The sequence below is a fragment of the Hesperophylax consimilis genome, chromosome 23, assembly GCF_061612785.1.
Source record: "Hesperophylax consimilis isolate HC1 chromosome 23, BYU_Hcon_1.0, whole genome shotgun sequence".
In the NCBI taxonomy this organism is placed as follows: Eukaryota; Metazoa; Arthropoda; class Insecta; order Trichoptera; family Limnephilidae; genus Hesperophylax; species Hesperophylax consimilis.
This window is the reverse complement of record NC_142858.1, coordinates 17,578,901-17,604,085: the sequence shown is the minus strand read 5'-3', so window position 1 is coordinate 17,604,085 and position 25,185 is coordinate 17,578,901. Positions and strand designations below refer to the sequence as shown.

Genomic DNA, 25,185 nt, shown 5'->3' with positions numbered 1-25,185 from the left:
TCAAAGACTTTAGATAGTGAATTTAGTAATGTAATTGGACGATAGTTCGTTAGTGCTCTACCTCTAACACCTTATTATAATTGACTTTTTTTATTATAAAACGGTCATGTTCTAAAAAATGTTAAAGTGCCCCATCATCGTTCTTTGCCCGATTCTTTCCAGGCAAGACCGATGTAAGCCGACAGCGTTGTGTGGGTGGTGCGATGCAGGGATGGAGGCTGCGGTCAGAAACTTCATTCGAATCCAATCCATAATAAGAGTGTTTCAAAATCAGCACCATTTCGAATGTTCAACATCCGATCCACGTTAAACGCCTATTCTCGACCCTTTTCGGCTTTAGAACAAATTGTGATCAACGACAAGCATAACGGTAATACTATTTTGCTTGGCTGCCAATTACAGTTTGATTACAAGGGCTGAAACTTTAACTGGGTCCGTTCCAATCAAGAACAGAAAAAGCCTTGGACTTTGTATAGACGGCATTGAATCCATATCTAGGGCGAGGGGAAATTCCCTTTTAGCCATCTTGTATAACACACTTTTGAAATGATTTGTAAGCATATTAGTATGCAATGAACTGTTTAAATTGATGTTTTTTGTATTGTTGAGATATGTCATCAAAAATTTAAGTAGGTTTTGGCAAATTTCATTAATCCCCCTCACCCCGCGGCTTCAAATTGTTTTCCAATAGTTCCGGACAGAGTCTTTTAGGTCATGGTTCGTCAAATAACCAAAATGGCGCTGATCATCAAATAATGTGAAGTACATATTTTAAATTATTTAAGCCTTATGTTCAGTATGGCGATAGCTTGACCTACTCGTATTTATCATGAAACATGTATCAGTTTAAAAAAACACGATTCGAAACATCATGCAAAACTCAGGTTATGCGCAATGCATAATTACCTACTCCTTCTACCCAAGGAACGATGTTTGAAAAAAATTGTAAAATTCACCAAAGATAAAATTTAAGTTATGTGAAATTTCTTTTCAAGTTCTGTTATGATACCAAGGGCCGGTTGTTTCACAGTAAGTAGTAACAGAAATTGAATATTAATTTTGAAATTTGATGAATTGATCAAATTCAGTGAAACATCCCGTCCTAAGTAGTGTTTCAGTTTATCGTAATTGTTACATTATACTCGTACGTACTAACTCACAATCATCATAAACAATCTTCTTATTGTAGTGAGTAACCAATATCTAGACATGGCAGGAACCAAGTTCCTATTATTATTAGTCCCTAGTAGCACGATAATTATTATAATAATAAATGATTTGAAAGAAATAGATATGTTGATATAATTATTAAGATCTCTTATTAGGCTGAGGATTTCATGTAAGTAAGTATTGTTATGAGTTTTGAATGAAAATGGAATTTTGTTTGTAGAATTTTGTACATAGTACTATTTAGCCCAAATGTTGTTTTTATGGTTGCTTGTTGGATTTGTTTTTGACTCTGAGATATAGTGTTTCTGATGTACATATTAGTTGTGTTTCATATGAATATAAAGGAGTATTTAGTTTGATTGAAATGACGTTAAGATTGTTGGAGATTTCGTCTGATTACGTAATGCTGCTGAAATTGATGGTTCATTTTCACAATCCCTACGCTTCCGGGTTGTACAATAGCTTATATAACAACCAATTTAAAGTATAATGGCTAAAACCATTTTAAGTAACGCTTCTGAGTGGTAGTACTTCACCAGGACGATACTGAGAGTATCCTTGAGTGGCTCAATGAAATTGATCATCTGTTCAAGTAAGCCCGTCATACGCTGAATCGGAAAAAACCGGAGACCGGAAAGTTCACCTCAGTTTGCCGCGCAGCCACATAGGGATTTTTCTGCGTAGGGTCTCCTTTTTGTGAATTCGGTACCGATACCGAGCCAATGGGATGATGGGCTAAGAATGTTGATAAAAATATAGGAATAATTTCACTAGAAGTAGGGAAAAAAATGAGCTGACGGGCACACCCACAGCATATTATTTGTGTAACACCCTCTTCAATAATTGGCATTTATAATTATAATCGAAACGTTAAAAAGTTGACCCGCGCCACAGTGGAACTGTGCCAAAACCAAGCCCAAGCCGGTTATTACTGGTAGTGGGAAGCGGGGGGGGGAGGGGTGGCAGCCGGACAACCAACCATACTTCAACTGCAGAACCAAGAACTCAGACCGATCGCAAGGGCCGATTCATAATGCACTAAAACGACGGTGACCTTTCGTAAGTGTATAGATCTCAAACCGGTTTTAGAGAGAAGCCGAAACCAAATCTTATTTTTTTTAACTAACGTAACAATGATATTTGGTAATGCTGTGTGCGGTGGCGGTTTTCTCTAAAGAGCGTGTGTACGTGAACTTCAATGCAAATGGTAAGACTCTTTGTAATTAGCATTGAACTCATTTTCAATAAAAAAAATTACCATATTCACAAATAAAAAAAAAAAATACAGATTTTTTATCAATTTTTAAGTAGACATATTCAAAAATATGAAATTTTTGTATTTTTTTTTATACGACCTCGATCGAAGGCATGGACCTTCCTCCCCGTGTACTGGAGTTGGCCGCGCTAACAACTGAGTCAAATTTCCACCCGGAGTTACTCGTGCTTGACAGGAGTTTCTTGGAATCGAACTTTAGATTTGAATAAAAAACAATGCCAAGTCGGGAAACTTATTTAGAAATACATAGATATTAGTAGATAACGTACGCTGATGTCCAGGTTTTGCCCGGGCTTTTTTCTAAGTTTTTTCGAAATCAGATGTGGACTAATTTTTTCACAATTTTACCAAAGAGTATCAAAACATTGCTTTAGAAGATAGGAAAAGGGGATGGGGGTGGTCTTTCGAAATTTCATATAAATGGTGACCTTCCTCTTGTTTTAAAGGTCCGGTGTGCAAATTTTCATTAACCTCGGAATAAAACTGTAGATTTGCATACATCGAATCCATGCTTCACGTCACAAACAGACAATCAACTTTTTATATTAGATCACCTCATCAATTTCAGAAAACTGCCAGTGTGCGCGCGTGAGTACCATCAAAAGTTGATAGATTGCATCGTCATCGATTCTATCCACTAGTCGAAGTGAGTTAATTTCCACTTTCAAGATTCCACTTCATCCATTTACCCGATTATTCATTCAATCGAGAAAACAAAATCGAAAATCAAACAGATATATTTAAAAACGCTCGGGTTGCCGGAAACGAAAAGTGAAATTATAATTTTACGACACTCTGAGCCAGGGGTGGGGAACCTTTTCTCCGTCGGGGTCCATCTGGAAGTATGTAGTATAACGTGTAGCGCCCTTCGTGGCAGCAGGACGCGTCCTAACGCTTCCTCCAACCGCTTTGTGTTTTTTAGTATTTTCAAGGGAAATGAGGCAACATCCCTTTGAAATTATTTTTAAAATCAATCCATCAACATTTGAACTTAAATAAAAATAAACTTAATAATTATTAGAACTTTGTAATATGTGATTTGAGTGCAGTGTTTTAAAGTGAATATTCTGAAATTTGCTCAAAAATATTGGACTTTCGAAACGAACGGCGACCGGTAAATGCACTCCAGATGTTTTCAACAAAATTCTCGGAAACTGGGCAAGTTTGGACACTGGCAAGTTTTTTACTAAGCCCAGGGTAAGTTATTACCCAACCGTCGCTTTTTATTGCGGACAGAATGCACCACTTCAACAATTACCAGGAACAGGATTACATGGAGATAAATGATGGACTTGCCAAACGTCACAGCGGTGCTACCAGGGTCTCTTATCTATGTGAAGTGTCAGCGCTTTATTAGCAGCAGATACATACCTGGACGCTGTTGTTGGACGCGGTGGACTCTCTTACTGCAGCAGCTGGTCCAGTTCCTTCACCACTTAGGATTCTTGCTGCAGAGTCTCCATCTTCTATCTTCGTAGAACGTCACAGCGGTGCTGCCAAGGTCTGGTATCTGTGAAAGGATAGTGTGTCAGCGCTTTATTAGCAGCAGACACATACCTGGACGGATGACGAACCTCGTGCTGGCACTGTTGGTGGACGCGGTGGACTCTTTCGCTGCAGCAGCTGGACCAGTTTCTTCACCACCTGGGATTCTTGCTGCAGAGTCTCCATCTTCTATCTTCGTGTCACCTGTTCCTTTACTTCATTTTACTTAACTTAACTTCACTCTATTTTTGTAATATTTATATTTTCTGTAATACCTGCATCAACTGTAAAGCGCCCCTGAGGTGATATCTCACAAAAGCGGCGCTATACAAATTATCCAATAATAAATAAATAAATAAATCACCCGCGGGCTGCACTTAGATTGGGGAGGGGTGTCAGAATCCTCGATATGTTTTCATAACCTCTTTGCATCGAGTTTATTTTATTTTTAGATCACACGTGACAAGAATTTTTCCCATAAAAAATGTAAAATACGTTCACATATGAGTCTACTACTAGAAATTTATAACTGCACTCGGAACGCGAGAATAGTTTCCCTTGAATTGAGTCTACAGATGAGTCTGCAAATCAATGTTTAAGTTGCTTTCGAAACACAAGACTGGTTTAACTTAAGAGTAATTCTGCATAAGAGTCCACGAGCTTAAATAATCGTTACACGTGGAACAAACAAATTGTGTTCCTTGTAATTTTGCAGCATATGGAGTGAAACCAGAATAACTCCACTTATAATATGCGAATGGTTTCCTTAGAAATACTTCAGCAGATGAATCTGCAACTGGAATTTTACCACATCATTCGGAAGACAAACCTGCTTTTTACTTAAGGTTGAATATTCGTGCGAGTCGCCTAGCTTTGGTTAAAACTACACTCAGCACATAAAAATGGTTATCTACAATTTTTGCAGCACGTGGTCTGCGTCTTGAATTTTATAACTGCACTTCACACACGATAATGTTTTACTTCGAAAATGGCCGACAATTAATCCACAACTGTAATTTTATCTTTACATTCTGAACAAAAAACTGGTTTAATTTAAGAGTGAATCCTTGTGCAAGTCTCCAACATTAATTAAAAGTACACCCAGAACACGAGAATCGTTTCCTCCTGTTTATGCAGCACATAGTCTGCAACTAGGATTTTAAAACTGTACCTAAAACATGTTAAATGGTTTCATTCTTAAATGCAACAAACGTAAATGTTGTATTTTAGCAAGTCCCCAATTCAATTTGCAATACACTCAAATTTTTATAACACTTTTTAAATCTTTTCAGGAAAAATTAAGAAATTTAAATTAAATTAAATAGGGATATCGGATCGCGAATACAAGTACGCACCTACGTTATTAGAAACCTGTCAGCTGTATTATACCTTTATGTGGTCTGTGTACTAATTTCGTTAAGGCTCCGTAGTAAGCGTGTAAAGATGATTTAAAATTGAGATATGTAAATACGAATGTTAGAAGGAGCGCGCTAATATTAAAAAAAGATAATAATTAAACGAAAATATGTAATAAATTAGATTTTGAATTAGAGCAAAAATCTCTCGACAAATGCATAAGTTGCGTTTAAAGATACGCTGTGATTTTTTTCATACCTATAACATATTAAATAACGGAACAATAATTGTTTTTAATAATTTCGGAGCTTTTTGTGATTTTTTCCTATCGAGGGACTTTCATTTGTAAAGACGTTTCGGCTTTACAAATGTATAGATATTATCTTAAGAAATAACATATATTTTCTTAGGAACTCAAAACCTTTCAGAAAAGTATTAAAGATAAATATGTTATAAATCTGCAGAAATTCGGAATACGGGGGCTTACAATGTATGTAAAACACCGTGAAAGAAATCCGATCACTCATTCTGAAAGTATTTTTTTTCATACTATTTTTTGTAGTCAACGGGCCGATGATTCCCCACCCCTGGGCCGTGCCCCATTCAAATTCTGTGCTAAATAATCCACCTGTCCAAATAATATTGCTCAAGAGCGAGTCCTAAATCAATCCTATAGGTACCTCTCTACTATATGGATTAAGCACCTGTGGACTTTTGTCGTAAGAAATAGTTCATACAAAAAAGATACCTAATAATGGCGCTAGCGGGAGAAACGCAAACTTTGACCATATCCTAGATCAGGTAACAGGAAAGATTATCTATGAATATGGATAACGCTAGGAGTTGTTAGCCTACACAACGAATAAACTATTAAAAGATTTTGGGATATCATTACAAATTTTCTCACTAACTCTCCTGACTCTTAGTTCTGCACGGGTCACTGAAATGAATCGGCATCTGGGCGGGATCCAGACGAGGAATCTTTCCGTCTCTTTTTTCCTCGTTGCCGCAGCGGGAATTGTGGCTGAGGCCATTCCCAAATGTTCACTGAATTCGGGGAACAACTTAAAACGTTGCATTATTCCGATGGTTAACCTTTCGGAACCAATGCTCTCATCGAATTTAGCGATTGATGTCTGGTATTTTTAAATAAATACTTGCAATGTCAAAATGTAACTGAGTATTAGTACAAAACGTCAGTATGCTATTATGTTCCTTATGTGGACATTACGGGTCAAGGTGAACTGCCGTAGGTAGGGTATTTAAATTATTCATCTACAAAATACTATTGCGAATTGAAAGGATGAAGAGTTAGTTGTATAATAATAATAATAATATTTGGATGATTTTTCAAATATATAATACACTTTTACGATGATCTACTAACTATATATAGAGATAATATACTGTACAATACTTACCTGGTAGGTCACTTGAGATTAACACTTAATTAACATTAACTAATTGTTTATTAGCGAAATTTAGCAGGATTTAGCGAATATATGAGATTTTGCTTAAACCAATGCCTCCATTGTTATGCATTTATAGCAAAAAAAAATAATTACAGGATATATTAATATAAAACAAAAATACACATTATTATATATTTACCATTTATTAAATATAATATATAATATTGATTTACCTTATATAATAAAAAGTGAAAACAGCTCTCAGTTAGTACCTACTACCACAGTTTTTATCCAAAACCAACGGGCTGATTGATATTTTACCGATGATTTTCAGATATTTTCTTTGTATTGTCACTTATTCACTTACTGTCCAATATTTTAGATAATTTTTGACTGAACAATTTTTGTAACTGTAGCAACGATTTTTGAGCAAATTTTACCCTTATTATTTTTAAGTAATATTAAATAGACCAGCTCCTCCGTTAGAACCGAGAATATTCCTCTACTAACTGCGTAAAATTAGTTCTTAAGAATGTTACGTAAAATATTAATTTGTGACTTTGCCTGATAAAAAAAATAAAAAAATAATAATGTCTTCCAAAAATATGTCTTTCTTACACAGCCGGGTTAGCAATCAAACTGGAAAATTCAGACAGAAAAACTTCTAAAAATTTCATATGGCCAGAGTTCGCTATTCGCATGATTTAAGTGAGATATACAAACAGTAATGATAGCATTCCGCAAACAGCTGGTTGATAATGTTTGCGGGCCACGGATTGGCGGTGGGTTTGTTATCACTCAGTTTCCATTAAATTTTAAATTGAAAGATGAAAATTTTCAGAGCCGCTTCATCTTAGCAAAACCAATATTTAATATATGAGATTTAAGCACACAGTGCGAAATTGCTACACCTAGTGCGTACCTCTCCTACCTTACCTGTCTCAGAATGTTGAAGGGGATTTTCGCCAAAGTTTGTACATTGCGTTTTTGACAAGTCCCACGATTTTGTTTCTGATTTCTCATTTTTATGTATTATAGATTATTTGAAAGCATATATTCTTAACCTACATAATTACTGTTGAAGTTGTATACATTTCTTAATTTATTATTTGGATTAAAGTGTAGTGTGAATTTATAAAACCCCATTTCTACATTCCATGAAACAAAGTGTGATTTGAAAATTAATAACGTAAATTTAGACTAACTTTAGAAAAAAATCAAGTTTAAGTTTTCGGGTATGGAATCTGTTGATTCCATTCCGTGACCAAGTAAATATTTTTTAAAGTCGTTTTTAGTAGGAATAGTAATAGTAATAGAAATTTAGTAATAGGAAAAAAATATAAAATAAAATAAATAAAAATAAAGAAAATAAAAGTAAATAAAATAGTTTACAAAATTACTAAAATAATTATATTACGTGCACACAGTTTTCCTTTTGGTAAATAAATAAACTACCCCAGCAAACAATATTTTGCATTGTTTAAGTGAAAATTTGAAGAACCAGTAATAGTAGTTCTGGGCAATAAGAAGTATATATTATGGTAGTTAGTCGCAAAATTTGTGCACCGAAAAAATCCCGACCTTTAATAATCCGATATTGGAGAAAACGTAAAAGTAACTTCGAAAAAGGTTTATTTATTTTGTATGCATAGATGACAATTTTTTTATTGAGCGAATACGATAAAAAAATATCATGCATGTATAGAAATATTTTATTACGCATGTACTTTGACTAAGGTTGTGTTATATGCCGATTGTCTATTTTCACGTGTAATATGTAAATATCACATATTATAAGATTACATTTATACGTTTTATGTCATATTTAGGCCAGGTTATCAGTTTAAGTTTCTCAACCACGCGAGAGTATTTTTATCAATTGATTTATAAACATGATTTATACTTATAAACGATATTGACATAATAAAAAGCGATTGTAGATATGAGATGTTATAAATAAACGAGAAGAGGTCTAAAATTTAAAATACGGTTATTTATCATCAGACAGTTCTGTTATGATGATGCTGATATAACTAAATCTACTATAACACTCATGTTAACCGAATCTTATTCTGTGTCACACTTTTCGTTTCAGAGTGGTATTGTCTTTATTTAGTAAATTAACTTATTGGGAAAACCTCGAATTGTAATATTTAATATTAAAGACAATACCACTCTCAAACGAAAAGTGTGACACAGAATAAGATTCGGTCCCAACTGGGAATTTAATTCAGGCCCCAGGACTATTGTATTCAATGATTTATTTTGTTGTTAACGCCGTCATCACTAGATTTGTTTTAATTTATTTTGTTGTTAATGTAAATGTCACCGAAATTGGATCCAATTTACAGATTTCACTGAGTGGAAGTGGGAGGACTATTATTAATGTAGAGTTTACCGGGATAGATTGGTCGGCATTTCGCAGGACATCTTTAAGTGAACACGAATCGATTTTTCGATAGCGGATTGAAGAATATAGGTAAGTATTAATTTGGACTTTTATTTATTTATTTACGAACCATGTCCAATTACAAAACATTACATGTTACACGAAGTTAATGCAAGGATAAATGTTAGAATACAGGATAAAAATACAGCTATGACAAAAATAGGGCTAAAAAACAATAAAGATAGTGTTAAGTCAAGACAGAAACCAGGTTTTTATGGAGTTCGCGACTTCTGCCACATCACTACAAAATATGACAAAATGTTACCCCAAAAATAGAAGGTCCTGACTTGAGTTGACAAGTCTTGCTATTCTGGACATTGATGAATGGTATCCATAATTTGTGGAGTGTCGAGTGAGGAAAAACAAATCATTGTTTCTGAATATCATTAGTAGCAACAAAGTAGGTGAGTCAATCATACTGTTAATAATTTTGATGATGGAGATAAGATCAAAGTCCTTCATACGTTTTTTCTAAAAAAGAAAGATTTTAATTTTACTTCGAGTTCATCGTATATGTAAGTAATCGTCTCTTTCTAGCCCTAACCTAAAAGTAATTTCCCTTTAGAAGCGATGCTGTAAGGATTCGACATGATTAATGTGAACATCATAGAATGGAGACCAAATAACGTAGACGTATTCTAGATTAAGGCGAACCAGCGCACAGTAAAGAGTTTTTAAGGTTATTATATTATTGAAGTCAGAAGTAATTATATTTATGAAAGAATAAAATTCCGTCAGGGGCCTTTTACGACTTTTTGTGATGTTTTTTATTACTAGCGCATTACCAAGCAACTACCGTTGGCTATGGATATATTATGGGCAAGTACCGTTGGTAATTTTCTGAAAGATATGTTTTTGTATTTGAATTAGGGCGAAGCTTAAAGCCAAATCACTATTTTGATTAATCTTCATAATTAATTGGTGTACATTATGAATACCAAAAAATTTGCTTAGATAAATTGAAGTTTTTCCTATCGTTTCGCTTGAGTAAAATACAAATAAAAAAATAAATCACTCAATCAAAAATATATGTAAACCATAGACATATGAATATTAGTAGACCTGCCCTAAGTGATTAAAAGCGTATTATCCCCACTCCCCATACCGGTTCCATTGAGCCGGCTGGGCTCGCGTACGGCCTCAAGTGATATTTGAAAACGTGACGTCATCATTCTTGTGCGAACTATGGTCGAGGCATCATCGGTTCATTTTACGAAATAACACGGCAAAATGTTTACTTGTACTATGAAAACTGGTAAAAATAGATGCGAAAAAAGAGAATAAACCCAATTGTCGTATTACATTCCATATATAAGCATTATTTTATTTTATTTTAAGCATATTCACATCGTATAATATGAATCAGTTGTTACTATCACATCGAGAAACGTCTGGACGCGAAACACAAAGCTGGTTGGTTGCTGGGAAGTAAATTATGAACATTTATAAAAGTGTCTTAACTAAATACTCTGAAACTAACTACGACTCTGAATATAGAAGCTGCCTTACTTTGCCGAATTTGGACTTCGCAAATTTGTTCATAACGTGGCGAGTAATTTGCGCTCCCATGTAAAAATGTCTATTCATTCAAAGCAGATTTTACTTTTAAGAAGTAAATGGTGATATTATAATGCGAGATGCCTATTTACTGTCAGATTGATTTATTGACGAATCACAGTCATCTTCACTCCCTTCGTTCTTCAACAGTTGATTTTACCCCTCGCCTTTATCTTCTCGTCTATTAATTCCTATGTCTGTGATGTAAACTAAATTTTTTTTTCAATAGAAATGTATGAACGCATAAAGGAAACAACTTAAAAAAATACAGTAGGTATTATAGCTAAGATTATCTGTGACAGTTTCACTTGATTAACTTTTTTGCTTTCTTATATATTTTTTACAAAATAAATAAAAACCAGTTTTCTTAAATCGAACGTTCTAGACTCCGTTTGCCAAGCGATTTTAATGCCTATTACCTACGATATAAGGTTTTTTTTTTTTTATGTGACACCTCACAAGAGTGTCCCTGCCTGTGCAGTGCACAGACAGGGGAACTATGTCACCACCCGGTTGGGCGGCGTTGTGAGGCGGAGTAAGGTAGGGGCTGTAGGAAGGGATTTGTTAATGCGGGCCTTGAAGAAGCTCGGATTATAGGAGGGAGGAAAAACAGATGCCGGTAGCTCGTTCCACATACGAGCCGACTTACACAAAAACGAGTCGTAAAAACGGCCCGTTCTCATGAAGCCAACGTCAACCGTGAACGGGTGTTCAGTTCGTGTCCGTCGAGTTTCGCGCACGTGCACCGGTGCATCAGGAATCAATGCTGCTAGCTCCTTGGAGCAGGCTCCATTGAAATACCTGTAGAACAGACACAGCATGCCTACATTGCGTCTATGCATTAGAGAAGGCAATCGGTCTGTTAACAACGGATTGTCAATCAGACGGATCGCTCTCCTTTGCACAGATACAAGCAGGTTTATCAAGTATTTTGGGGCACCAGCCCAAAGGTGGCTCCCAAATTCAATAGTTGGGCGGACTTGAGACTTGTATAGGGTCAGCAGTTGGTCACTGTTGAAGAATCTCCTAGCCCTGTACAAGACGCCCACCTTTTTGGAGGCCTGATTTACTCGGGCTTCTATGGATCCCCGATACTTGAGCTGGTCTGATATAGTAACTCCAAGCATTTCAATGGAGTCTTTATTGGGGAGAGTGCTCCCATCAAATTGCACCAGACAGTCATTGATCTCCCTCTTTGCCGAAATTAGACACGCTTGGGTTTTTGAGACGTTGAAACTGACCAAGTTGGCCTTACCCCAGGCACGCACCATCTCTAGGTGGTGGTCAATTTTTCGCTTCAAAACTTCCCGAGCTGTTCGGACATCATAGGTGGAAGGGGTCTTGTCAAAAAGATAACCCTCGTGAACGGTGCTGTCATTAGCGTAGCAGTGAATTGGTGCACATTCAACGAGATCGTTGATGTGCAATAAAAACAGCGTCGGAGACAGCACAGATCCTTGTGGCACCCCCGCATTGATTTGGTGCGGTGAGGAAGAAGAGCCGTCAACCACGGTTTGAATTGTTCTTCCCCTCAGAAAGTCCGCAATCCAACTATGCAGGGTTGGGTGGATCCCATACGATGGTAATTTCCCGATAAGCGCCCGGTGCCAGACTGTGTCAAAGGCTTTGGAGATATCCAACCCAACGGTTTGGGTTTCACCAAAACGTTCCATGTACCGCCCCCAAATATGCGTTACATATCCGAGTAGATCGCCACACGATCGGTTTCGACGAAATCCATATTGCCGATCGCTTAGGATATTGTTATTCTCGAGATATGTGAGCAATTTGTTGTTAACCACCCTTTCTAATACCTTCGAGAGTATGGAATCATCTTCGAGGTATACCAAGAATATACACATTTTTGGCTTATAGCTTCCTCTTAAAACCTGAAAATGGAACAGAGGGTAAATGTTCCATTCTCACTTCTAATAATATTATAATAATTTGATAATTTGTACAGCATCGTTTTTGTCAAAAATCACCTCAGGGGCGCTGTACAAATATGACTTTCTAGTCTCTGTCTTGTAGTTGGGTATTAGTTATGTATTTTAGACCCCCAACAACAGGAAAACACTAACAAATAATTAATTCCTAAAAATAAATATTCATTCTAGACTTGCAGAAAAGTCAACAGATGACGCACATTAAAAATAAAAAAATAAGATAGGTTTATCTAAAAAGACGCTGTCTGGATTGCATTTAGTTCGGGTTGAATCTTGCGATCATACATAAAGATAGTTGCCAATAAAAATGTGCGGTGAAAAAATGAAGACAATGTTAGTAGTTCTTATTCGAAGTAATATACAGTTAAAAGTGACCGAGGGGAATAGGGTCCCATTAGCTCAGTTGGTAGAGCACTGTCCCGGAAAGACAAGGGTCCTGGGTTAGAGTCCCAGATGTGACCGTTTCCTTTTCTGATTTTTTGTGTTTCAGATTTTCGTTTAGAAATCACTAATATTGTCTTCAATATTTAAATATTACAATTTGAGGTTTTACTCAATAAAGTTATTCCGAAAAATAAATATATTTTTGTTGACAAATCAGAAATCTACCTTTCGAATGAAACCTGCTAGCAAACTTGTGAAAAAACGGTACTGTCATAAATATAAACAAAATAAACACATTTAAAAAACAAACAAAGAACTATAATTGAAATAAAAAAATTTTGGTAACAAATTTACCGCTTCTCTGATATGTTTTACATTTATCAGTTCCGATTTTCTTAAATTAAAAGTTCGTTGAACGTGAATAATTTACCACTTCAAGCATGCACGGATGCAACGGCAACCGTAATTAGTATGTTTGGTGATTAATTATAATTATTATTCACATTATTTTTGATGATATAATGTAGTTGTAATGTTATATTGGTAGCCAAACGAACCATTTTTTTTGTCATTGAACAAATTGAAAAATAGAATCTAATGATAGGTAATGGGTGCATATTTGTTTTGCATTGTTGTAAAAGAATCTGGAAACAACACGCCACAATTTGAACGGCGTCGGATGGCTTATCGTGTTCGATCTATGTCATACATTGTCACGAATCCATTCTACATCGCCGTTCAGTACTCATTGTCACTTTGCCACACATCTCCGTGATTTATTGATTATGTCAACTCACCTACATAAATATAATATGTTTAATTATATTATATTTATTATTGGTTATGTGTGTCTATAGGAAGGTCGTGTTCACCAAAAAAACTAAGCAACGCTCAGTTAAGAAGATGTAAAGATTTATCGAAAGACTAAACGACTAAACAAAAGCTATACGATTTTTTTTAAATGCTCATTGTCGAAATTCTCGCAGTCAAGTCTTGGCACTTGGAAAGTGACCTTCATTTTTCTTATGTTGTCTTTTACACAAAACTCTGGTCTCATTCACTGCGTAATACATAATATTACCACGGTACTCAATGTTAAACGCACAGAGCAATACGCTAAGCAGTTAGTCTATTAATTATTTCAGTGTTGAACAAAAAAATAAAAGATCCTGTTCTAATTCGCTAAAAGTCAAATAATATTACTACTCATTTTAAAATAATGAATGGCAAAAACGTGTTGAACATAAATATTATGCAGTCTAGACTTCTAAACATGTTATTCGCCGTAACCGGTATAATGGACGCATTTCCGTTAAAACCAGTTCCATTCATCCTCCGCGAGTCACCACGCGGTGCACAGTTCCTCTCAGCGCCATGGCTGGGCTCGGGCTCTCTGCTCTCTGTCCTCTCGGAGGATGATAGCTGGTAGCTTATGAGCGAGGAACAGTGAACTGTGAGGTCACCTCAGAAGCCGGTGAGGCCAGCGGACAGGTCGATCTCCGTGGAAGATATAGAAGAAAATAATATTTAAAATGTATTGAAATGAATTACTTCTCGAAACATAAGTTCAAAAATCAATCCAATGATCAAGTACAATATAGCAATTACGTGGAAAGAATATATAATAATATGAACATATTTAAATCGATATTATTGTCGGAAACTTTAGAACCAAGGATAACCCTAGAAGTATCTTCCTTACAAATTTGAATGGAAACGAATGTCCCATTTAGCCCAGTAGACGCGCTCCGACTCACACTCGCCTGACGTCGTAGGTCTACATGCCGTTTTAATTTCGAAAACACAGTTTTGTATTGGAAATTTTGAAATTTATAATCTATTTGGGAAATACTTGCATCACGAAACACACCACGAGGCAGTTCTCTTGTTATTCTTTATTCTATGTCGGTAATCGTTAATTACCTACATTGGTGTTTTTCGAACATCGTGGCTATCATTTTTGTGCTGTCATTTATTAAGAAAACATGTTTATTCTTGGATGTTCAAATTGGAAAAAATATTTCTTGTCTTTTTTAATATTTTGTTTTGAATACGGACTTCGTGTTTATTCGATTGTACCCATCATCCTAGCCAGAGGCACTGTAATACTTGGATGAACTGCTCTGCGTTGCATCTTGAGAAAAAATAAATAGAAAACGAATACCTTTTGTAAATCAATCGCCCCAAAATAAACTGTTATCATTTAATTGAAAGAAAACAATAAATATTGTAATCACACTTCGCTCACACCCACACGTTTAGTAAACAAAAGGTTATCGTAATCAATAGCGTAATATCGGATATCGCTAGGGTTGCCGCTGTTGCAAAACATGTCCCGTATCGAGCAAGAACACGGATCGATGAATCGGGGACGGAGTTGAGACAGCAGAGGTGGACAGAAAATATAGGAATAGAATAGAAAAACATAGGATATGTAAATACATATTCAACATGCGTAATCCTTGCAATTATCACGAATCTGACTCTCTGGTTATTCTTCATTGAAATGTTGATAAATAAATATATGTGTCAAAGAAAACCTCATGATACCCTGGACAGAAAAGGTAACGTAATTAAAAGTTCTTCGACGAAGGACCAACACATGTTGAACTGTACGTACTAACTACAAAGCGAAGAAAACCCCAATGTAAAGGGACGTAAACATCTAATTGATTACACACAAAGAAAAATAGCAAAAATCACTTACGCACAATGTGAAGGTTATGTAACTTTATAACCATAATTAAATGAAAAATTCATGCACAAAATACAAGAAATATTGTAGAGATGTAGTAGAGTAAAATTTATGTGTTATTTTTTTATGTTTTGGCTTTCAACGCCAAAATAGCTGCCACAATATTAAACTCTAAAATATTTGCAAAATTTAATAAATTATTTATATAATTTTATAAAATAAAAATGAGTTAATGAAAGTTAAGTGAACTAAAACCAATTACAATAAATAATATGATCAATTAATAAACAAGACAAACATGCACACTGCACTTTGGCGTGGCGGGTAAAAATACACCACAGTACCAATGTAAACATGTATCTAATAATAAAAAAATATTATTTCGGACATCAGCAAGACAAAGACAAGGCAAAAATATCCGCAAATACGAGATGCAAATCAATTCGGGATACAATATATGAAATACTTGATACCTGGGAACTATACCGGCAACTTTACTGGCAACCCTATCGCTAATGGCCAAAGGGCCGGGGCCCGCGCCTTTATTTACCTTCCAGCAGGCTACATCCATGCAACAGCAAACAGCGCACAATCGGCACTTGGTTTTATCAGATATCACCCGCGCAGCCCGCTTCTAACAAATAACAACCCGAATATTGTTATTTCAGATATCCATTTTTAAATAATATCCATTAGTAAAAACACAAATAATAATGTACAAAAAAACATTAGAATAAATTAAAATGGAAATAATCGATAAAAAATAGTTCAATGCTTGAGAATCGATACACGAGATTCGAATGAATTGCAATAGACATAATCGACAAAAAAACAATAGATTGAATTGTAATAGATATTTATTTATTCATTACACGCCCTAGTAGGCTTTTACATTATATTTTACAAGTTCTTTGTATCACTGAACTATTGCAATACAACTTAAAATTATAATGAAAATATAAACATAAATGGAATAAGTAGACAACATAAACATAAAAAATAAAATAAATTAGTAAAGATGTGAACAGAAACTAATAATAAATATAAAACCTAAGATATTAATAAATTAAATTTATAATCGCTATAAAACAAGATAGTTCACAGAAACAATTTAATATGGATTTGATGAAGTATTGCAATTCTTAAAAACGTGTCGCTGGTTTTATGATCATTTCAGAATTGGAAACAACCCAACCTATGTGAGATGCGCAATTTTTAGAAACTCCCTCACATGACATTAATAATTTCCACAAATTTATAAAATTTGTAATCTGTAAAATTTGAACCCCGCCATTCTTAACCAGTTCGAAAAGAAATTTGTATGATTATTCCCACATTTTAGCATTTTCGTTATATGTTTTGGCATTGTTAGTGAATATTTGTACGCTTATATCGGCATTTCAGTGCATATAATCCGATATCTAACAATAAAATTAAATGCATATTGGAGAGTTAAAGGATAAATAATAATGTTGTAAGGGGAAAAGAACGCCAAAGGATGGAGAAAACTTAGAGAGAATCTGGCTTTTCGTGAACAATGTTCGAATTTGCAAAACATTTCATGAATAAATATGTACTTTTGGTGGGCGTTCAACTGTCCAAATGCTGGCTTGTATTGTTATATTGTATTGCCAATAGATTATTTATTTGTTCATGTTTGTTGTATGCCAATAGATTATTTATGAAATGCGTAACTGTCAACTGATCGATACGAGAAAGGGTTTTTTAGGTTGTTTGCCTATGACTGCCACAAAGACTGCCAGTCATATTTTTTGCATCATAGAACTATAATAAAAATGGACAATATTTACATTCACACTACTGAAGAGATAAAACGATAAAAATTTGGTGTGGGCATGACAGTGTGCCCGAAGCAATGTTAATTTCGCCTTACTTTTGCTGAAAGTAATGAAACAAGTTCAAGCATCGAAATTATTGCTTGTGCTGTTACAAAATTTCAATTGCCTGTCCGCAGATTGGACTTAATTAATAAATAGAATGGCCTTATTAATAAAACATCAATTTAAGAATGTTTTATCATGTTGCCTTAATGCAAATGCATAAATATTCGTATTTTCATGACAAGTTATAAGTTTCTACATCATGATAAGTTATTCGTAAATTACTAAAAGTTTATCAGGAAACCTGTTAATTCGTTCGTAGGGTTTGCAATCCCGTTTTTACCCGAAATTACCAATAATTCGAAAAGATTCTTAATAAATAAAAAATAGCCAGTTTTCTCCGCGTAGCAGTCGAAAGGTCGTATTTAAATTCGCAACATTCAAGGAATTAGCTATTCTGTGATTCACAATTACATTTTAAACTAAACATAAAAAATGCCGTAAGAAAAAAAATATAAAAATGCCGTAGTAAGCTAAAATTTCGTTAATAGCATCTTCGCTTCACACATTTTCTTACAGTTTTTTTTATCTGGAGTGTTATCGCTCTATAAAACGATTATTTACTTAGGTTTGCATTATCGCGCAGTACGTGTTCTATGTAAGTATTAGGATTACAAAGCCTACACCGAGTATTCCGAGTTTCGAGTATGTGCCTTGCGTTTTATTTAGTTTATCATATAGGTCTCATCCACTCCCTCATGCTTGTATTTTTTTATTATTAAATACAGAGAACTTACATTATTTGTAATTGTAAATAACTAAATATGTATCTTCATGCAAATATATATTATTGATAATTTCAGTATCAGTAATTTCGTGTGTAGGACCTAGGTATGTTTCCGAAGATGTTTGTACGTAATAAGATATAGCCTAGTAAATAAAATTTGTACAGTGCCCTTGAGGTGATTTTTCACAAAAATGGCGCTATTCAAATGATGTCTTATCGTCGGATTGTTTGATGCTGTGGTTGTTTTACCAGTACGAAAATGGATGGTGCTCCGAAAAACTAACTCGATTGTTTCCCTTGTCACTGGTGAACAGTCGAGAAACCGAGAGACAAACCAAAGGGGTGCAACATAGTATTTTGGCTGGAAACCAGCTCATTTTTTGTCATAAACAGTGCGGGTTTTGTTTGCTCTATATCTGATTAACGGTTGATAGACTGCTTAATTGCAGTTTAACGAGGTAATACTTTTGAAGATAAATAATAAAAAATAAATAATAAAATAAAAGTAACGAACTTTATAAAATATATTATTATAAAACTATACTAACAGACCGAACGATTAGTCATAATAGACCCGATATAGTTTTACATGACAAAATTAAAAAAAATAACTTATTTCATTGATGTCGCTATTCCAAATTCCTGTAATATTCAAAAATCTGCTAATGAAAAAATAAGAAAATACACAGATTTAGGAAATGAAATAAAAAGAATTTGGCATTCTCAGACTATAAAAATATTACCATTCGTTATTTCGGCTACTGGCATTATACCTAGCTCTCTCATTAAAAATTTAGGCGTATAGATGTATAAAAAAATTTATATATAAAGATGCAAAAGTCGGTCATTTTGAATACATGTAGGATAATGGAAATTTTTTTAAATATTTATTTTGAGGGATCAGTAGGATTTATAGGCCCTGTTAGAAGTTCTACCGAGCCGAACCCTCTGATATGAAAATATCTGGAGTCGGTGAATTATTTTCCCATTTGATCTCAGGTGAGTTGACGTGTTGTTCTTGTATTGTTTTGTATTTATTTTGCTTATATAATGCACTTGCATAGTGTTGATTGACTAGATGATCATTTGTGGAAAAGTGAGTGGAAGGGTTTAGTTTTTCCTATGGGGAAGATTTAACCCGGACATAAAATTGGAAGTAGATTATATATGCCGTAAGTAATACTCTAGTAACACTCTATATATATATAGAGGATGCAATAATACTGCACCATACAGTTCCACACTCTCGCTTCGCATAGGAAAGATTCGTAAACTGCGGAAGGCTTTCTAGTCCCTTCAAAGGATACCTCTCTCCTCTCACCACCGCACGGTGAAACTCCTTTGACACTGGCACAAAATGCAGGTATTACATGAAAATTTATCCAATTTACTATAAATAATATGAACGCCATTTTAAACATAGGTGAAGTAGCCGTAGAATAGTAAACTCTAAACATAATAAAATCGTAAATGTTTACCTTGATACGGCTGGAACACCGTTCTTCCAGGAGACATCTTCCCTCCCAGCATGATCCTCTGCACCTCCCCGGCCTCCGAGCCGCTCTCCGACTCGGACTGGCCGACGGAAGCCAAATGTTGGCCAGCCCTGGAGCTGCTCACTCTTCGGAAGAATAAGTTCTTCGCCACGCCCGCTGCAGAATTCGTCTTGCTATCCTTAGGTCCGAGGGGCGGAGACGCAGGACCCGGATAAGCTACATTCTGAATCCGTCGCGGCACATTTCTATCGAACCCTCGATTCTGTATCGTTGCATATACCCCTTCAGACTGCTTATTTTTAGTTATTTTTCCATAAGTGTGCATCACGGATGGCTGAACATTATATTGGCCACGAGGCAACGAGCTGGTTTGGTCGAGCGGTCGAGCAACTCGAAACATTTGCAATTGACTTCTAGAAGGCCTGGGTAAATTTGGGTCCAAGCTCCCGCTCATTTGGGAGCTGGCTAAATTCTCGTAAACGCTCTTCAATTTCAAGGCATCGTTTCCCTGGCTGTTGGAAAAACTCACTCGCTTTTCCCTCGCCAACGTGGACTCTTTCATCGGTTCCACCGACAAACTTCCTTTCTTGAAAATGGGTAATAATAAGTTTCTGTCACCGGCGCCCGCTCCCCGGTGGGTCGTGTAACTTCCGTAGTTCTGCGCTATCTGCCGGCCTGGATTCTTCCTAATAGTTATATCGTTTGTAGTTCCGATGGTATACCTTGTGGAAGACCCACGAACAAAATTAGGATTGACAATATTCTTTCTTTCAAGAGGTATCGGAGCTAGCCCAACGTCAAGTTTGTTGGTGAACTCCTTGATACCTGTGGGAGGTTTAGTGAAAGGGTTGTCATTAAAGTGGGGCAGGCTGTTACTCCTTTGTTCTGAGGTCCTCACGAAGCCCGGGCTCACACTCCTGCAGCGCCAGGGCACTTGGCCCACGGGACCCAGGTTATAATCTGAACTAGATGATCTACCATTATTTTGCAACGCGTATCTATTTAAAATCATATCATTTGATGACATGGTTTGCCGTAATAGTTCCTCTTCTTGTTGTTGTTTAATTTTCTTTAATTGCTGCCAGTAAAATGCTTCGACGTTGTGAAGATTTTTTATTTTCTGTTCCGGTGGAACATTATCGGGCGATTTTGTATGACGATATTCAACACTCGATGTTTTACCATTGTTTGGTTTCATGGGAGACGAAGTGGCCATTTCGTTATGGTTGAACTTCTGATAATCCAAATCAACCAAAGAATCAGCGGATTTTTTTGTGGGTTGGTTTGATACATTGTTATTCAATTTAATGCCAGAATCTGAATCATATTTGAGTTTATCAGGAACGGAATTCAAAATAACTGGGCGGTATATTTTCATTTCTTTTTGAATAATTGGATTGCTTTTGGACCTCAACTCTGAGTTTCTCTTTTTAGTTTGCGCATATTGCTCTTCAGTGATGATCGCATTGTCCGAATCATCATTGTTTGAACAACTCTCTATTGGAGTAACAGTCAATTGGCTGTGGACAGGGGTAGGATTGCGGCTACTGTCCTTCGCTTGGAGAAAATTCTTCATCGTGCATTCAGCCGGCGAGAGACTGCGAGCTCTCAGTTGCTTCCTTAGCTGTACTTCCGATTCCTTTTTGGGGCTCACGGCGACATTGGTAGTTGAGATCTTCATTTCCGCGCCGACAGAAATTATATCTGCAAAAACGTTTGACACGGGCTGCGAGTTGTACTCATAGCTATCCAAAGAACTGAATTCATTTCGGTTGTTATTTTCCGGATTCTTTGTATCATGATAATAAAAAGTGGATGGTTTGGAATTACCATCTCGACGTTCGGGGTGAAAATAGGAGCTCTTAACAATTATCGGTCTGAATATTTTTGTTTCGTATTTTTGAGTGGGAATCGAAGTGCTCGGCTCTACTATCACCAGTTCATTATTTGTCTTCACGAGTGGTATAGAAGTTGTCCTTACAGGTGGCACGATTTGATCGGTTTTCTGAGATGTTTGAACCTTGAGCGTATCGTGTTTATCTGATGTAAGATGATTACTATATCCACCAGCTGGTGGGTTAAATACCAATTCATTTTTAAGCGATGATTTCCGTACGGGGATTTTGGCCTTGAAGTTATTCCTGGCATTATCTCCATCCGACACGAGAGTACTTGTGGAAGAACTCTGACTGTTGTCGTTATTATCCTTTTTGAAAAAAATTGGTTGTTTGGGACTTGCCCGCTCATCGAAGTAATACCGGTTCTCCTCTCCGTTGTCCACATTGTCGGCAGCAGCATTCTTAAGCTGGTCAGGAGATCCCGGAGGGGCGGCCCCCCCCTCGGGGGCGCCTGGAACCCCGAGGCTTGCCGAGGCAGACTTATCAGCGTTTTTACTCTTTGAACTGGATGAAAATATGGAAGGAAATATTTTTTTAAGAGAACTTCGTTTCTTTGTTTTGTGCTCCATTGTTAATATTTCAATTAAACTAGCGTATGCATCGGAGCTGTCCTGAAGCTGGTTCACGGAGGGGTATTCTTCTAAGAAACTAGTATGCTCGTCATCTTCAGGTGTGCTGACTGTACTAAATTGTTTTGAATTATCTTTCTGAATCTCATTATCGATACTGTTTGAACAGTTGGCTAGAGATTTAGTTTTTGTGTGCGAATGTTGCTTTCGGTTGTATTGATTTTTCGTAATTTTATTTACGTGACGAGGTTTGGTTTTGTGAATGTTAGTCGTCTGTCTGCTGTTAACTTTGGGGTTGATGCAAGGTGTTTCAACAGGGACAAATCCCTTAGTATCATCCGCGACAGAGGGACTCCTGTGGACGGCGGCGTCAGGTGCGGTGATGTTTAGCCCTTCGAGTGAGTCGCCCCCATCCTTGAAGGGGTTTTTACGATCGACAATAACATCACCCTCTAGAAATTTTTCCACGGTGTCTTGAATACTCATCAATATTTCTGATCTTGAACACCCGTTTCCCTAATTAAATCCCAGCTCGACTGGGGCAAGAGATCATAAAAATCTCCGCACTACGCGAAGGAATAACCAAGTTGTGGGTACTTATTCACATTAAATAGCACTTAAGTCACTTAACACGCACATTACATGCCACTAATAATAAAACCGAGGTATCATTGAACTATCACTGCGCGGTAACACTAAACCTTGACATTTCTATCGGATGGTTTGCATGAAGGAGCACTAGAAACTGTTAGTACTGGAAGATTTCTTGTCTTGTCTCCTGTCTTGTCCTGTGCAGGTCTGAAACCCAAACAAATATAAATGAACCATTTGGGAAGAAACAGAGTTACTAAAAAGTTTTTTTTTCATTTACAAAGTGTGTTTTTTTTAAATAAAATGTCCCTATTTCCTCTATATTTATAATATGTAACTATGCCTGTAAATACTGAGTTGTGGGTACCTGTAAATATATACCTCGGTAACTAAAATCTTAAACAATATAAGAATGGTATGTGGAGATCCGCAAAGAATTCAAGACTGATGTAAGCGTAATGAGTAAGATTAAAAAAGGGACGCTTAGATGGTTTGGGCATGTAGAGCGAATAGACGAATAAAGGAGTGAAAGGAGAATATAAGACGCAAATGTGAATGGTAGCAGAAGTCGGGGACGCCCGAGGAAGACATGACACGATCAAGTGAATCAGATACTTGAGTTGGGCCATGTCAAGAGTCAGAATAATAGAAGAGTATGTATGTATGAAAATTAACTTTTAACATAAAATAATCCCCCCTACTCAGTGGCTAATAAAAATAAGACCTACGCGGTACTCACTCGCACAATGAAGTGAAATATAATAAAGAAGGTATTCGATAGGTGCGTCAATAATAATTAGTAAAGGTAAGTAAGTTAATTACAGATATTATGATGAAAGTGGTTTTAGGTACACCAAATTTAAAAAAGTTTAGTTATAACTAACTTGAAGGGCTGTCAAAGTGTTCACTGAACGGCAGATGTGCGATCACTGTAAGCCACCCCACCAAATAGAACCATTAACATTGGATACAAATAACAGCGTGAATAGCATTCGTGTTCCTATCACCGCGCTCCGTTATCAACAGACTAATGACAAACAGTGCCTACACTTCAAACACTGCCTCGGCGCTGACTATAAAATAACTTTTATAGAACCTCCATATTTGCACAAAACTTTATCACATTGTTGATAACTCTTTTACCAAGTACTATAATATTATCACTGGTTAGAACGAAAGAAACTCACAACAAAAACACAAACATAGTAAGGCAACCGAACAAAAAACAACGAATCTCATTACATACACAATATTATTACGCGTTTTCATCGATAACCCCGGGATTAGATCATCTGGGTAACTATTATGTATATTTTAACACTAGTTTATAACAGAAGTTACGTATTTGCAAAGTTTTTGCGCTCTCCGAACCGAATTTGAACACTTTTGAAACTAGTTTGTAGTTTGTTTGGCAGCGAAGTTCCCAAACGTCAAAGTGAATAGCGACCATACGAGCATAACCGTCTCCGGTGCCCGCCGAAGTAACGAGTAACGTCGCTAGTGGTAGTGGGCTAGTGGTAAGTGGTACCTCACCTCTACTACCTCTGCTGAGCCTGGTGTAGTATTATGTTGGTTATTGGTGTATTGACTACCTACCAATGCACTTATACTAGTTCCCGGTGCCCAGTCAGCCCACTGCCTGCAGAATACTGAACTGATTCCACAGTCCACACAGTCGACAGCTCGAGATGAATTCATAGCGAGAACTTTATTCTTGATTATTGTGAGCGAATAATATCTTATTTGAAGGCCAAGTCCACCTTTATTGTATTCATGTATCAATGCACACAATTTACCATTGAGTAAGAACCTAACATACCTAAGTATTTTTACGTAAATCTCGTTGATTTGTTCTTTATTTATTATTCATTTATAATATTTAATATTATTGTGAGCGAATAATATCTTATTTGAAGGCCAAGTCCACCTTTATTGTATTCATGTATGAATGCACACAATTTACCATTGAGTAAGAACCTAACATACCTAGGTATTTTTACGTAAATCTCGTTGATTTGTTCTTTATTTATTATTCATTTATAATATTTAATATTATCTAGATTCGTACATTTTAATTTTTTTACATTTTCGATAATGTTACATAGTTTCGTGCCCCATTTGAAAATAAATAATTCGTACATATATAATGATAATATTTGTATGAATTTTATAGTGCCGTTTTTGTGAAAATCAGCTGAAGAGCGCTCTACAAAATATTTTAAGAGCAGGCAGATAATATTGTAACGGCAGGCAGATAATATTGTAAGGGCAGG

General features: G+C 36.0%; 1 protein-coding gene across 13 annotated transcripts in view; it reads right to left on the bottom strand.

The window, feature by feature from the left end:
* The window catches only part of LOC149412399 (coiled-coil domain-containing protein AGAP005037), a 408,813-nt gene extending 384,437 nt beyond the window's left edge, over window positions 1-24,376 (bottom strand). For 12 of the 13 annotated variants that reach the window (XM_089645768.1, XM_089645770.1, XM_089645772.1 and 9 more), the window contains exons 1-2: window positions 23,797-24,376; window positions 19,837-23,119 (exon numbers count right to left, since the gene is read on the bottom strand). In XM_089645768.1, the coding sequence (XP_089501894.1) occupies window positions 19,837-22,807 (2,971 nt within the window). In that variant the 5' untranslated portion in view covers window positions 22,808-23,119; window positions 23,797-24,376. The remainder of the gene's footprint in view (window positions 1-19,836; window positions 23,120-23,796) is intronic. The other variant, XM_089645769.1, reaches the window with a different exon arrangement.
* Window positions 24,377-25,185: the final 809 nt, after the last annotated feature.